Source organism: Lissotriton helveticus, chromosome 1_1 (assembly GCF_964261635.1).
Source record: "Lissotriton helveticus chromosome 1_1, aLisHel1.1, whole genome shotgun sequence".
Classification (NCBI taxonomy): Eukaryota; Metazoa; Chordata; class Amphibia; order Caudata; family Salamandridae; genus Lissotriton; species Lissotriton helveticus.
In genome coordinates this window covers 1,705,780,793-1,705,797,983 of record NC_136057.1, presented here as the reverse complement: position 1 = coordinate 1,705,797,983, position 17,191 = coordinate 1,705,780,793, and the positions used below count along the sequence as shown (strand labels likewise).

At 46.4% G+C, this 17,191-nt stretch overlaps 1 protein-coding gene across 1 annotated transcript in view; it reads right to left on the bottom strand.

Annotated features, from left to right (window-relative positions):
* TMEM198 (transmembrane protein 198) overlaps positions 1-17,191 on the bottom strand; it is an 85,624-nt gene that overhangs the window by 10,312 nt on the left and 58,121 nt on the right. Inside the window, exon 3 of the mRNA XM_078689077.1 lies at positions 16,393-16,968. Coding sequence (XP_078545203.1) covers positions 16,393-16,968 — 576 coding nt within the window. The remainder of the gene's footprint in view (positions 1-16,392; positions 16,969-17,191) is intronic.

The window sequence follows — 17,191 nt, the reverse complement described above, 5'->3', positions numbered from 1 at the left end:
GAGAACCTTGTGGCCTCCCTCCTGCGTAGTTTGGGAAGGTCCAACCGGACCCAATCATCTTCTCTGACCATGCAAGATTTTATAGGTTTATTAGCGTCATATCTAGCTTTGTACTTGGCTTGGTGATCAGTTACTCGCCTACCGATCTCTTCACGATCTACCTTACACATGTTCTACCTTTTTACAGGAGGTGAGAGTCTGGTTTTGGGAACCCTCCCCTTTAATGAGCTAAAAGGGGATATCCCTGTGACTAGGTTGGGTGTAGTACGGTAAGCCCAGAGTGTCTCTTGCAATGTGTCCTCTGCCGAGATACCCAATATCTTTGCACGCTGTACGCATTCTTTTACCAGGCGATTCATGCGTTCCACCAAACCATTGGCACGGGCACAATAGAGGGCAGTTTCGTGGTGGGCAATGCCCATATCAGTTAGGAATTCTCTCATGTTATCTGAGGTGAACTGCACCCTGTTATCGGTGATTAGGATATCTGGGATGCCTTCCTCAAAGAACACATCTTTCAGGAATTTAATAAGTACTTTCGTGTCTATTTGGTGGACACATTTATATACCACCCACCTTGTATGGTAATCCACCATGACCAGTATGAACCGTTCCTTCAAGCTCTTGAGGTTGAGGGGACCGATTATATCAAGAGCTAGCTTAGACCATGGACTTTCAGGTAACAAGACCGGGGAAAGGGGGGATTTTCTTGTCTGCTCAGTTTTGTCGGATTTACCGCATTCGAGGCAGTCTCTCACCGTGTGTACCGCCATGGTATCCATCCCCGGCCACCAATAGTCCAGTCTTATCTTGTTCTTAGACAGGCTACGCCCCAAGTGACCAATGTGGACTAGGTCTACAATTTTCTGTATGAGAGATTCAGGTGGGACAATCTTCTCTCCTCTATTAATCATACCCTCTTGGATGTTTAGTCCCAATTTCACCTCCCAGAACCCACTTAACGGGGTGGCGACCTTACTCTTTTCGTTGGGCCACCCTTTGACAATGAAATTTTTCAGGGTTTGCATTTCCTGGTCATTGCGTAAGCACTCGTCCCATTCCTCTTTTCTTAGGCAGGACAATTTCAGGATCCTTTCCTCTTCTTCGGCTGAAGTGGCACAATCATTTGTGTCAGTGGGTGAGCGGGAAAGAAAATCTGCTACCACATTTTTAGAACCTGGCATGTATTTTACAATGAAGTTGTACCCCTCCAGCCCCAAAATCCATCTTGTAATACATTGTGTTGTTTTCTCAGACCCTTTTGTTGTGAAAGCATACATGAGGGGTTTGTGGTCGGTCCTCACAGTGAAGGGAATGCCCCACAGGAAGAAACAAAAGTGTTTGATGGCCCATGAGCATGCCAGCGCTTCCTTTTCCACCACAGAGTAGTGTACTTCTGCTCCTTTAAGGGTGCGAGAAGCAAAGGCCACCACTTGTTCCTTGTCATTAGCCACCTGGGTGAGGCTGGCCCCCAACCCCTTATTACTAGCATCAGTATACAGGACAGTAGGTTTAGTGGGCTCAAATCTGCCCAACGATGGAGTGGAGGCAATGATTTCCTTCACTGTGAAGAACGCCGCTTGACAGTTCTCATTTCACACATTCTGCACTGGGCTGTACCAAGGTGGGGAAGGGCAGAGGGGTGGCGGGGTGTACCAAGTAGGATTACAACACGGGCACAGTGAAAAGAAGTGAGTGGGCACAGTGACAAGAAGTGAGTGGGCACAGTGACAAGAAGTGAGCGCGCGCAGGGAAAAGAAGTGAGCGCGCGCAGGGAAAAGAAGTGAGCGCGCGCAGGGAAAAGAAGTGAGCGCGTGCAGGCAAAAGAAGTGAGCAGGCACGTGGACTAAGCATGAAAAAAATGGAGATGTGTGGGGGAGTAGAGAGAAAGAATTTGTGCAGGCACAGAGAACACGTGTAAAGGGCCCCAGACTATGCAGGGGTGGTCACCATAAATAGTCATGAACAACCCCAATGAACCAGTGTGCGTGGGAACAGAACAGGAGTGAGTAGGCGCACAGGCTTGTTCTGAACAGCCACAATGAGCAGGCGTGAGCGAGTACAGAGAGGACGGCTAAGTGGGCACAGTGAAAAGAAGCGAGCGAGCACAGTCAACGGGTGTGAGGGGTCACAGCGAAACAGCCTACGTGGGCACTTGTCAGGTGCTGGAGTGGTGCAGAGAGGAGGCGCGCGCAGTCACCGAGAACTGGCATGAAGGGACACAGGATAGCTGCGAGTGGGCACAGATGCCCTGCCTGGGGGGCACACAGACCAAATAGGAGCAGGCACGAGAACAAGTGTCAGTTGGCACTCAAACAGGTGTGAGCAGGCAAAGGTCATGGGTAAGACAGAACGGAAAACGAGTGACAGGGTTAAAAAGGTGCTAATAAAGAAAGAGAATGGGATCGATCCTTACAAACGTGTGTATGTGTCTTTAAGGGGGGGGGGGGGCACAATAAATGCCAGGCACTAAAAGTGTGCTAGCACGGAAGAAAAGGGACAGAGAACATGCACTGAAAATGGGCGCTGAGAGCAAGTGTGACAGCAGATAGACATGAACAGGCATAGCACACAGGAGTGAGCTGGTGCAGTCAACAGGTGCTTGGTCCAGGAAGGGAGGATGGTACAACCCTCACAAAGTGGCATCTCTCTCATTGTGACTAACATGTCTACTTCCTGCATCTGTGTCCTTCCTTTCTCTCGGACTGTTGTATCTTTCTTCTCGATATGTTGGGGGGGGGTGGGTCAAAAGTAGCCCAGGCAGGCTAAGGGAACAGTAGTGGGTACACACTTTTTCACACCAGATTCTGCACAGCAAGCCAGAGAAGTAAATGTGAGTTGCAAGTTCAAACTAAGATCAAAAGAAGTGGTAGTGAACAGGTGCTGTTTTGAATGTTTGGAACACATTAATGTATACAAAAAAGTGATGGATGGAATGCATGAATTAATGTCAGCCACCACGGCCAGACTGGAAATAGAAATCAGCCCTGGCAATTCACCTCGACCAGCCCGTCAAGCACTGCTGCCGCATTTGTTACAGGGGGCCGATGTTGTAGCATTGCTGCAAAACCAGCCCCCAGTAACAAAACCGGCTCCCACCCTTCCAACCCATGGGGAAAACACCTGGTGCCCAGTACGGCCAGTTTGGCCCTGTCAGCCAATTGTAATCGCTCTGGGTCGCATCCCAGACCACGGTTATTTTGTCCACCAGCCACCTCAGTTTGGACCCAGCCATATGCAAATCAGTCTTGACCCTGCTCCAATAGGAACAGTCCAGCCCGAACTGCCAGGCCGGGTGCTCCCTGAACTGGAAGACAAGCAACCCAGGACCGGTTTCACCTTGATGAGGGCTCATCAGCCGGGTATATCTTGGTTCCAGTGGCTGATGAGCTCTAACATTAGCAAAACCGGTCCTGGGTTGCTTGTGTTCTGGTTCAGGTATACTTTAATGAGTCACCCTAAGCGGGACGGGTATGCCCAGACATGGGTCCTGTGCACACTATGTCGCTGAGATTAATTCAAGCATTCCATCCATCACTTTTTTATACCATAAATGTTTGGAAGGCCTCGTCAGGGGTAGTAAGCGCTATATAAATGCAACTACAATATAATACAATGCAACAATCATGTTTACACCTTTACAGCTAAGTGGAAGTGAATAGGTATTTGAATTTTCTATGAAATGTAGCCGTGCTGTCAGCGGGGAACCCTTCAGTAAGTTTTCACTAGTCTATTTACATAAGAGCTTGTGCCAACTGACATTTAAGGCGGTCTTCTCTTTTAAGATAATAATATTACTAATTTAATCTAATTTGATTGTCATGCTTTGTGCGGACGAGGAAGTCCCTCTCCCTTGAGAGCTAGGCCTAGCTAACTTGGATGTACTTTCTTGGTTTGCATCTCTGAACTTTGCAGCTTGCGCGACGCATTTTAAAAGAGGAATCGCTGCCTCCGGCCAGAGATGGCCACTTTTTGAACTTTTCAATGTTCAGTGTCAGGATAGGGACAGCAGGGGGGAACACAAATATTAAAATGTTAAGCAGTTCCCAGGAATTCTTGCCCCAGAGATTAACTTTCATCTCCAGTCGAAAAATGAGGGCTTTGTGTATGGCAGAAAGAGAGCGGCGAGAGAGATTGGAGAGCTTTAAGTGAGAGGAAAAAGGGAGTGTATATAAATGGCAAAAGAAGCTTAACGAGAAATCCTTTACAAATGCCACTATGTAATGGGCGTGGCCTAAAACGGAGTTAGTGTCCCATCTGTGTTTTCTATTAGTACATGCAGACACAACAATGATCACATGCCCCTTTAACAAGGCAGACCTATTAATTGTAGCAATTCAGATATCTAAGTAATAACTCCCATTCTTCCCTTCATATTCACTTTCCTCAGCTAAATCTCTGTGTATTAGTCACTTACCCCAAACAACAACAAGAGAGAAAGGGTTCGAGTAGACACTCCTATACCCCGTAACTCATTTCATTAAACAACTAAGGAGTGGCTTTAGAGTAGATTGGTATGACCAAGCTAATTTCTAGCTACATAGAAATCATAACACCCCCATCAACCAACAGTGCCTTTTTTGTGAAAAAAGGGTATTCTTGTGTAAAAGGACCCTCACTCACCACTAGTTGGTGACATGCTTCATCATTGGGTCCCCGCTGGGGTGGCCGAATGCCTCCCCAGCGTGCTACAACGCCTGAATTACAGCGGAGCTGGATGTGTTGAGTGCAACAGTGCTCTAAGTGAGTTGTGATTTTAACTGTGAGTGCAAGTTAAAAAATACTGGCTTGGACCCAAAAAAACTTTAATGTAGGCCAACCCGTATTATTAAAAACAGTGAAAGCGGACCAACAAGGTTCTAATTTAGGAAAACCTGTGTCCTAATAGTTAATGGTCAACATGTTTCTGCTGTTCTGTATGCGTATTCGCTCAGCATTCGTCAGGACCTAAAAAGTGATTAATAAGGCCACCGGTGGTGTGTGCTCGCTAAGGCACACCCTCCCGTGAGGCTCTGTATGTGAAAAAGTTAGAACAATATTATGTTAAACTCACGGTTTTTATCCGTGGCGGCTCACTGAGTTCACAGGAGCGAAAAAAACGTAACGACCGGGAGTTAATTACCCCATGGGAAATGACGGCGCGGGAAACCTTCACGCGATGTCAGATTCAGATCACCGCGACTCCCCGCCTGGCACCTACACTCTCGGCTGCCGTCAGCCCGGCATTCGGCCACCCCAGCGGGGACCCAATGATGAAGCATGTCACCAACTAGTGGTGAGTGAGGGTCCTTTTACACAAGAATACCCTTTTTTCACAAAAAAGGCACTGTTGGTTGATGGGGGTGTTATGATTTCTATGTAGCTAGAAATTAGCCTGGTCATACCAATCTACTCTATTAGTCACTTACACCCATTCTCTCTGCACATCTGTCTGAAGCTGAAGAACATGCATGTCTCAGACGTCATCTACTTCCTCTCCATTGCTGTCTTTTCACTCTTCTTTACTTCCTTTCATCTCCTCCACCTCACTATTCCCCTCACACACACCAACACGCTGCATTTTCTTTTCCTTTGGTGCTACCAATATCTCCATAGCTATGTTCCTCCTTCATACATAATTGGTGCATACGTGACAGTCACTCTGTGTGCTGTGCAGAGAGGCCAAGAATTAAATGAGCATATAGTCCAAACTCCTTTATAACACGGTGACAGCTGCTGTTAGAAAGTCTCTCTGCCTTCTCTCCAGAGCTCTCAATCGTACCCTATCATGAACACCCAGACACATCCTGATCTCCCCCATACTGCTAAAAACTACTCAGTTTGCACAATACATGACAGACACGCATCTGGAAACAGCGAGACATGTACAATGCAGCAATAAGTAAAACAGGTGAAATGTAACAGGGACTGCATTTCTGTTGAGTTAGAAAAAATCTAAGAACATGAATAGAAGGCCTGATATGAACCCGTCTGTTTGAATACCCGCACTACTTAGCACTATGAGTGACTGCCACTAGGTGGAAACAGACCACAAGGAAAAGCTACGTCATAAATTGACACGAGCAGTGCCAAATGCCATAGCATCGCCAAACCCCTGATGCCCCTTGTAAAGGGAGCATAACGAAAGGAGGGGTCCAGCACACACACTGCGAACATTACACCCAAAGTTAGATCTACACAGCTGCCAATGTTTCAGATTGCATGTAATGTGACATTTTCATAATTCCAGTGTAAATACGAGTGACAGTTCAACGACTGTGAGTGACACTTTCTGGCGAGCCAAAGCAGGCACCATCACACCAGCCGCAGCCTGTCACTACAGGCTCTGCTGACTTAGTTCCCATGAGGCACAGGGTCAAGACTGATTTGCATATGGCCAGGTCTAAACTGGGGTGGCAGAGTGGGCTAAAGAATGATGGATTTAACCCAGATCTCTTGACTGGGGCTGAATGTTTTGATTTGTTCTGCATTCCGTCCATCACTTGTGTGTCTTCTGCTGACTTAGTGACACTTGTCACACTGAGAGGGTAATTTGGCAGGCACAAAAGTGGCTCTCACAGTTTACCGACCGAAAACGAGTTAGTGCAAGTGACTACTAACGCAGCTTAAAACTGTCAGTGAGCAGACTGACTGCTGTGTGATGCACAGTTCTCAGCTGTAACCGGGCAGGCAGGCGGCAGCTCGGAAGATGATCATGTCAGTCAACACGCGCTGCTAAAGCACATTTGTCTTAGCATCATTTAGCAATTTAGGCCAAGGAGATCACCTCAATGTCCCACTACTTGCGAGGCAAGCCCGAGCCGACAACAATTGGCAGACCCTGGCCAGAACGACTCGTGAACTCCTGCGGCAATGCCAGCCGTGGGTGCAGCCTCTCGGCTGCTGAGGAACCACTTGGGTCCGGTCATGGAATAATTTTACCGCGGTACGAGGACAGCAGCTGCGCTGCCATGATTGCCAGAAGAGCACCGCAAGTTCAAGTCAGCCGCCTGAGCCGGTGGGGTCGAATCTCATCACCATTTCCTCAGCGGCCCAAACTTCAATGAACAGATTGCAACTTCCGCTCGCTGAGCGCCTGCACCGCGAACGGCAAGATGAACCCACCTATTAAAGTCTCTCTCTCAAACTGATGTGTTGACCTCAGGGCTCGAGTCGGCGTACCACGCGTGTGGACGGCATCCCCCCACTTATTTTACCGGGTGGACGCCGTCCCCCTGCCCAAAAGCTGGATTTTCAATTATGGCGTTCCTTGCCTGCACGGCCGCTCCGTCGATCTCCCAAGCACAAATCAGTTCGATTTTACCACTAAAGATACTTGTGCGTTTGGTGTATGCGTGGGTGCGCTGAAGGCCTTTGCTGTGATACTGTGAAGCCGCCTCACCTCACCAGAGAGCTCAGGGGAGTCACTAAATGAAGAGCAGCGCTGTGTCTGATCCCTACCGATGTGTAGCGCGCCCTGTAATGAGAGGTGATTACCTTTCGTGATGTCACTTCTTGTCGTAACGTCACTTCCGGTGACACTACCTAACTTTGAGCGTCCCCCCACTTCTTTTTTTAGGACTTGTGCCCTGGTTGACCTCACCTGGCTGACACTATCTCATTGGGCAATGACTCCTGACATAATACCACGCCGACGGGTGTCATTATGTGTAACATTGTAGCAGAGCAGCAGCTAGAGCTGCAAGCAGCTGAGCCAGGCCAGAAGTGGCACACACTGCCACAGCTTTCACAGGCGGTATGGTGCATTACAGCACCCTCCAATTTGACAGCTGAGGAGGCGCTATAATGCATGACTTTGCATTTCAGTGCGGTGATGCAGTTCCCTACACAGAAATGCGTTACTCTAACACTTGATGCATGACACTTGGCAGGGCTGGATTTACTAAAGTCAAGCAAAGCAGTGCATCCTTGGTATGTGAGGAATTCCAGTTGCAAATGAAAACAGACAATGGGCGAGGAAGACACACCACAGCTTTCCTTTGGGCTCTTGTCTGCGGGTGGGGATTTGTATACTAGAGGGCATGTCTCAAGCACAAAACTTGCACAAGACAAAGCTCACTCGCCTATGAGCCATGGCCTAACAATAAATCACGTTTTTTGTACAGCACAGCAGTTTTAGCACAAGTTAACACACTTATCAGCTCCATGACTTGTCATAAATATGGCGCTGCTCAATGTTTTTCTTATTTGTGCTACCCAGTGCTGTAGCTTTTTATCCCGCGATGCGAGATATTTGGTAAATCTGGCTCTCGATGTGCTAAACGTGGACATACTGGATACAATTAGAACTCTTCTGTTTCTGTTAAAGTCAGAGGCTTAGTTCCGGGGAGTGTGTGGGGGAGATGTTTGGGGTTACATACAAGTGCTTTCAGTCTGGTAAGGCGAAGTGTCTGTCAGATTTTACCTGACATTTTTACATGCAAACACTGACAAAAAAACACACACTCTCTCGTCTATGTCTATAAGTCCTTAAATAATGTTGATTTGTTTGAAAAAGATTGCGTTTTCAGTGACCATAACAATCCGCACTGCTCTCTCCTTCCACCATCCCTTACATCCTCCTCAAGTCCTGCTTCTCATATAATGTATTTTAACAAGATGTCCCAGCATGATTATTGGGAAATCTGAAGCTCACATCCAATCCCCACCCCACCCCACCCCACCTATTCATACTGACCAAGCTACGCCCATGGTTAAAGTTGCTAAAATCACTAGTAGCCGGTTACTTCGCAGAGAAGATTTTCTCTAGCACCTCCCCTGGACGGCTTTGGTTTAGCTCCAGTCCTACATATTATCCAGCAAGACATTCCATTGTTAGATCAGGGAAGACACTCCTCAAAAATGCAAGTGCAAAACTATGGCAAAACATGCTTAAGTTTTACCGAGGTCTCACACTCCTGTGAAGTCACAAAATCACCCACGGACTTAAAAAATAAAAAAAACAATACTGATTGCTTCTCCAAATACAAATATCGGTCTATTTGTAATGGCAAGTTACATTAACCCCTTCTATGCTGATGACGGCCCCCGTCCGTCATGCATCACGGTGGGCGTGTGCTGATGACGGCTGGGGGCCGTCATGATCCAGCCCACTCTTCAAAACGGCCGCACAGGCGCAGAATCGCGGCCGCGCCCAAGGGGTTAATGGGAAAGCTGTTTTAGTGTCTTGTGGGAGATTTTATATGTAGTAAAAATCATGCAGTATTGCATTTCATAAGCAAGCAAACATAGGTATAGTCAATAGGTCTGGGTTTAATGCACTAACACACCCAGCATTAGCACATTAGAGAGAGAGAGAGAGACACATAGGAGAGTGCCACCATGATTGGACAGAGAGGGTTACTGATGTAAAGTAGCTCATCTGCGGTTTAATGCAAGCAATGCCGTGGAAGTAGGATACACTCAAACAGCCAGTACCATTAGGTGAGAGATTGACTTCTTCACTGGGCTGAGCCAAGACAAGATTGACCAAAGTCTCAAGCCAATGGTTAAAAGAGGCTGGTTGAAAAAAGCCAGTGTTTGAGGAGGGTGGATCCAAAGCCCACTCTATGTATATTGATAGGAATCATACTATTAGGTACCTCAGCTGTCAAAAACACCGAATTATAAATGAGCTGTCATCAGTGGCCTCTGCTTGTACTAAGCTGGCCAAAAAGTGATGGACTGGGATGCAGGCAGAGTAATTACCGATGGTCGAGATGAATGCAATCATCCCACGCATCACTTTCTTACATTCCTCAGTACGAAGTCGTAAGTACAGTGGGTATGCCAAGACGTGGGTCCCGTGCTCACTGTGCTACTGGATCAAAGATACATTCTGTTGGAGTGGCACAAATAGGCTAAAACCAGTCTGGGGTTGCTTGTGTTCCAGTTCAGAATGTCAGTTTGGGCTGGACTGTTCCTACTGGAGCAGAACCAAGACTGATTTTGATATGGCTGGGACCTGTCTGAAGTGGCACTGTGGGAAAAAAAACGATGGACTGGGATGACGCCAGATTACTTATCAGTCGCTGAGATTAATCCAAGCATTCCACCTACCACTTTTTTGTAATCCTCAGTGCTTTTACACAGAACAATAGAATTAGGTATTTTCATTTTTTTGGTACAAATTCTGATTTTATTTCCCACTAGCACGTGTACAGGTGATCTTGGGCTAGTTAACCATTCATCAAGTTATTGTCTTAAAAGCATAGTGAGTTTTGTTCACCTATTTTAAACTTCGAGAGTTAGCGGTGAATTATGACCGGTACGGTCCCCTCTTCAGTGCAAAGGATGTAGAATTTTTATGGAATCATTGAAAGTGATCTAAAAAGTTTGTCTATATGTTATGGCTCCTTCCTCTAAAAAGTAGAGCGTGGAAAAGACCACAGCCCCCAGAGACTGTCTGATCCCCCTGTGCCAAGCTTTGGCAGAATTGTAATAATGTACAGGGCGCAAGACCATGTTGACTCTTTCTGTATGAGTTTTCAATTTCCAATGCACTTATCAACGTTTTTATGTTTTGTTTAAACTAGTAAGCTTCGTTTTGTAGTATTTTAACAACTTAAATCAGGGCGATAGGCCACTAACACATTTGACGTTTAGTTAAGTGCATAAGAACTAACCTAACCGGTCTTAAGAATAAAAAGTCTGCTTGTAGCCTAGGGCTTTGAAATGGCTGACGTGCAGCATATCAAAAATGCAGGAAACACTACAAACACATAACAAGCATTGGCAAAGCCAATAGGCCTGGTTTACATGTTGATGATTAAAATATTTCAAATGAATTCTAATGCTCTGAGAAAGCGAAGCAAAAAAAGTATCGCTTTCTATCGATAATGCACTTGTGAGATAATGAATTGATTGTGTGATGAGTCAGTTCACTTTCGAAATGTAAAGTAGTCCCTCATACATTCCGATATAAGCACTCAATGGGCGTTGGAGTGATACACCTAACAGCCAGCGAGGTGAGGCAGTTATAATTCTCGGGGTGAAAGAAAAACCCACTCCTTGTACATTTTAAAGAATTGGTATAAAGTATAAGGATACAACCGTGCTGTCCTGCCAGGCATAAAAACACAAAGACATGGACACGTGACCTAAATCTTGAGACTACTCATGCTGATTGTTTCGGTCCCCAGGGACGTGACCTCTGTCCTTGCGTGAGGTCACGCTGCGGATTGCGTGCCCCCTGCAATGGCGGCAGTTCCCGCGCTATCCCCAGTTCTGGGTGCCCTGGGAGACTGTGCGGGGACTCCTGGGTGCAGCGATGTGCTTGGAGGTCTGCACGGCGATGAGGGGGACAACAGAGGAGGTGACCCCTGAAACGTCCCCGCCGTGGGGAGCCCTCAGACGGAGCACTTCCCAACCCGGCCTTTTCAGCCCCCGGCTCATAACTATTCCAGAGCCGTCGTCGGCTGAAAAGAGACCCGCCTCGTCCTTTCTTTCAGTGGCGAGGCCTGCCAGTGTTTTATCCGAGGTTCCTTACACTTGGCGCCCCCAAACCCCGCCCTGCTGCTGCCTGCCGGTTCATAATGCGTTCTTTATAGACAGGGCTGAGAGGGAGCAAGAGAGAGGGCAAGGAACTCAGAGGGAAAGGGGTCGAAGGAGCGGAGGTAGGGATACAGAGCGAGGGAAACCGAGTGAGGGAAGGAAAGCAAGGAGGAAGGAGGGGAACTGAGTGAGTGAGGGAAGAAAGCAAGGAGGAAGGAGGGGAACTGAGTGAGGGAAGGAAACAAGGAGGAAGAAGGGGAACTGAGTGAGGGAAGAAAACACGGAGGAAGGAGGGGAACTGAGTGAGGGAAGGAAACAAGGAGGAAGGAGGGGAATTGAGCGAGGGAAGAAAACAAGGAGGAAGGAGGGGAATTGAGCGAGGGAAGAAAACAAGGAGGAAGGAGGGGAACTGAGTGAGGGAAGGAAACAATGAGGAAGGAGGGGAACTGAGTGAGGGAAGGAAACGAGGAAGAAGGGGAACTGAGTGAGGGAAGAAAACACGGAGGAAGGAGGGGAACTGAGCGAGGGAAGAAAACAAGGAGGAAGGAGGGGAATTGAGCGAGGGAAGAAAACAAGGAGGAAGGAGGTGAACTGAGTGAGGGAAGGAAACATGAGGAAGGAGGGGAATTGAGCGAGGGAAGAAAACAAGGAGGAAGGAGGTGAACTGAGTGAGGGAAGGAAACAATGAGGAAGGAGGGGAACTGAGTGAGGGAAGGAAACGAGGAGGAAGGCAGAGGATCTGTGTGAGGGAAGAAAGCATCAGGGAAGGCAGGGGAACTGAGTGAGGGAAGGAAACAAGGAGAAAGAAGGGGAACTGAGTGAGGGAAGGAAACAAGGAGGAAGGAGTTGAACTGAGTGAGGGAAGAAAGAAAGGAGGAAGGCAGGGGAACTGAGTGGGGGAAGGAAACAAGGAGGGAGGCAGGGAACTGAGTGAGGGAAGAAAACAAGGAGGGAGGCAGGGGAACTGAGTGAGGGAAGGAAGCAAGGAGGGAGGCAGGGGAACTGAGTGAGGGAAGGAAGCAAGGAGGGAGGTGGGGAACACAAAGAAATATAGGGGAACCAACTGAGAGGCAGGGGAAACGAGAGAAGAGGACAGTGAGAGAGGCATAGGAAGATATAACAACAAAAGGACATTATAGAGGTGAGTGATATAGTAAAATGTGTCACACAAAAGTTTCTGAAATTCCACAAAAATTTCACAAAATGATGCTTTCATAGCAAAATGTGGTTCGCCATTATCTTGTGTGACTTTAAGTGAGTGCAACCCGCGTAAAAAAAGGCCTTCAACATACAGACAGGAGACTGGGTACAGCAGAAAATGTATATGTGTGCAAAATTTGAGTCTCTCACTAGTGTCTATCAAAACATTGTGAGATGCACACTCACTTAAAAAGTTAAGCAAAATTGCGTAATTTGAGATTTCGAGAAACTTCGAGTACTGACTCAGGCCTAATCATAAAGAGAAGAGGGGGCAGACAATGAGCAAACAGAAAGTAAGTGTGACAGACATGTAGGCCAAAGAAAGTGAGGGAAAGGACAAGTGTGAGTGTGGTGACAGTGTGAGAAACGTAAAGATTCAGGTAGAGGTAGATAGTGAAGAAGGACAACATTGTGAGAGGCAGTGGAACAGAGAGAGAGGCACAGTACAGATCCGGAAGGGCAAAAAGGATAGGAGGACCATAGTGAGGATTGAACCAGAGAGGGAGACAAGGATTGGCATATTTTCCAATAGAGAAGATTCTTCCAAATGAGGATTTAGGATTCCCTCCACAGTTCTGAGGATTTTATGGTACCCTAACCTCAATCAGGCTTTAGTCTCTAGTTTTGTTTCAAATCCAAAATATTAGCACCCAGAATTAAAACTGAAAGCCAATGTCAACATTATTGCCCCCTGGAAGCTGCAATCCATTAATCCAAAGCCTGTCTGCTGCCTTCCACCTTAACAAAAGCAACCTACAACAAGCTGATCATTGACAAAGCCTCCAACCGGAGCAGAGATCCCTTCAAATCCCTCAAGCACTGGATCAGCCTCTTCCATACCCTTTGATGCTTCGTTCAATTGCAAATTCTTCATTTTAAAAATAAACACCACAATGACAGCCATAACAGCCTTTGTTTGGGATCAGTCAGGTTTCATACTATTGTTGTTGTTATGACTTTAGAAATGGAATGTGTTTAGTATGTTTTTTCCCCAAAATGTTGTCATCTCGGTCTCCCTCTCTTGTGTGTAACGACCACTCTGACAGAACCAACAGTCGCAGAACTTGCTTATATCCCCACTACTCACAAGGCCACCACATATAAAAATATACTCTCATTCACGATCATACAGTTCATCTTCGGATAAACACCCACTTATGCATAGACAGTGATCCCTCGCTCAAGTCATCTTCCCTGAGGCATTCATCACAGGATAGACCATAATACTATAGAAGAAATCAATGCTGGTTCTCAACACCTCACCAGCTATTACTCATCACATCAACCTTTTCTATGGAAGACAATTGAAAGACTAAACAACCACCACCTCATACACGATTACCAATCTGGTTTCTCACCACGATGCAGCATGGAGATGGCAGGGTCAACACAATGCATCATAGATGCTGTTGACCTATGCCTCCTGTTTTGTCTTGATAGCTGAGTAGCCTTCGACTGCACCAATCATCAATAAAAGATCAATATTCATTCCACCTATATGCAGCTGAACGACACTGTATTACAGTGGGTTTTCACCCACTTTAACGAACATCAGAGGAAGTGCATAATCAACTTAAAGACTGACTGCCCTCTTTCAAGATCACCCTCTTCTAAGATTGGATGTCAAATGCCTACCTCTAGCGGAACTGGATGAACACAAAATACGGTCTTATCACCAAGAGCACCAGACAAGCTATAATCCAAGCGTCTGACGAGATGGTGAATGGAATGCCTGCATCTTTGAACAAATGCACAATCCCTCGGATTCATCAACCACAGGAATCTTTTCTTCACAATGACCTTGCCAGGAAATGTCATGCAACCTGGAACCTGTACTCCTTTTACTCAGAATCAAGCCTCACCTGTCTGACTCGAAATTCAAATTTATATCCAAATCTTCGTATTTTCAAAACTGGATGTTTGCAACACCTAACTTGCCAGAGTCCCTGACTCGACTTTAGCTTCTTTCATATGCTTACCACCGCCTGCTACTTGATTCAAAGTGATAAAGAGTAGATTCACTTTACTCCCACCTTCATGGGTTTCAGCAGATTGCCAATCCAGATCTGTCTCGCATGCAAGGCAATAATAAACAACACCCACCTTACCTGGCTGATTATTTAACCAACCCTGGATGTCCGTGCTACGCAGGAAGCCATGTCACAGCCAGACGTACATCAAAATGTGCTAAAATGAAAAGGCCAGAAGACCACCCTCCTCCTACTACACCCCGGGATCTGGAACCACATATCTCAATACGTCCGTTTCCCTCCCTGTCTCCTACACCCCCAGAAGCGACCTGAAAACACGTATTGTCAAAGAGCATCTTACCAGCTGCCAATAAAGAACACTCAACTGGTCTATCATCATGGGCCAAATTATAAAGAGTGACTCCCCCCCTACATAAGTGCACATCCTTGAACACCCCACCCAACCTGACAGCAATAAGAATCTATATTAAAGGCAATACAATGCTACATAAACCTTTGTCGTCATTACATAGAGATCTGTGAAATACATGCTCTTTCCTGTACATAAGCAAGGTGGGAAAGATTTAAAAATACGCTAAATCAACCAGAAATACACCTTAAGTACTATATATATATATATATATATATATATATATATATATCTCCCTGCATTGGCAAAATCAGTTGATTTTGACAGTGATTGTTTCAGCACAGTTTTTGTTAAACTTTATTGTTGGGAGAAGCTAATCGGCTCTGTCAATCAAAAAAATACACATTGGCTAAAGCAACAAAAAAAGTTTGTGTCTCAAAAACACACATTGCTGTAGTAGTCCTGCCACAAAAGGGAACTATTTTATGCAGATGTTCTCTTTTTGTGAAACAGCTTAATGCTGTCACTCACAATGTAGTTAGCCAATCGCTGAAGTGGGCTAACCCATTGCCGTATGCTGTCTACTACAGTAGATGGAATTCAAATGTGAATGATATGAAAGACCAATAGATGAAAAGGTCTGGTGTAAAACACTTATACAGACCTAAAATGAACCAAAATAACACACAATTCAAGACAAGAGACCTACATCTGCCTTTCTCAAGTATTTAAAATGCCACAATTCATGGGGAGTTGGGCAGAATACTTGTCGGATTGTTGTGTTAAATAAATGCATGTTTTTATGCCGTAACAGATATACAAGTCTATACAAGGATATTGTGTGTAAATATTTCTCATTTCATGTTTATATTCTTTATTTGTAACTAGAATAACATTTTACAATTGGGTGTGATTATGGTGTGAGCATTTCCAATGAAACTATATTTCATTTCGCTCACATGCATTTTATGTGTCATAAGTGTCTGGGGCAGTACGTGTCGTCATATTCAAGAAGTCATTATTCTGAACCAGTCAATCCTGAGGAAGTCAGAAGGCAGTGTACACAGAAAAGTGATCCAACCTTGAGAGGACAATTACTGTGATCAGTGGCAGGCATCCAGAGCCGAATATACACTTCAATAGGCGGTTTGGGCTGTGAGACTTTTTGTATGGAGGAGGAGGGATTTGACGGGAAAGGTAAGGGTTCATATGTGAAGGGCAGAGATAAGTGGTTGACGTCTGTGAGCCATGGAAGTGTTTGGCTGCATGGGGGGAGTAGCGGGAGGTGTAAGCAAGGAGTAAAAATCAGTTTTCAGTTCTGGGCGTGTGCACAAAGTAGCATGGTTAGATCAGGAAAAGTAACAGTTAGAGACCCCTTACCATCCGTGTGCGAGAAGCCTTCTGCTGTCAATTTCCACTGGACTACGATTCCCAGGATGCTCAGGGCCGGCCAGACTCCCAGGATCACACAAGTGTACCAGCAAAGTGGTGAGGAGCGTACAACACGAACCCGGTCGTATACATAGTACACAAGCAACAGCATCTCGATAAAGTAGTCCACGCACACCACTATAACAGCTGCCCCGAATGTGGCCGTGGACACAATGGTGAGGAGCTTCTGCCACTGCAATGTGAGCACGGCACAGAGCACTGCCATGCCCATGAGAAGGCCAACGGGTATCCAGACAGTGTGAGGGTGGTAGAAAGGTTCAAGTAAGACCAGAGTGGCAGTCGCCAGCAGTAGCCCCAACAGAAGGCCGCTCATGAAGAGCCCGACACTGTGCACTAGCATAGTAACCAGGCCACAGAGCAGACCGATGCCCAACGCAATGCCGGCGCTGACCTCCATGCTGAGCTGGGTGTCCAGTATACGCTCCTTGTAGCATAGCAGGAAAATGACTGTAGATCCGAAGAGGAGGCCCGACAGGAACATGATAGCTTTGAAGCAGCGGTATCCTAGGAGGAGAGGCAAGAGAGGAGTGTTAGGGGGCAGTACAAGGACCACAATTTCCATGCATCATGCAGAACTACCACTTTGATGGTGGCCTACCTCTGTGGAGACCACTGCCTGAAGGCCATTGCATGAAATATCTCTAAAGAGACCATCTCTGCCTGTTAGTACCACTGCCCAAGGGACATTATGCAGAATCAACACCTACCGACAACTATGGTGACTGTC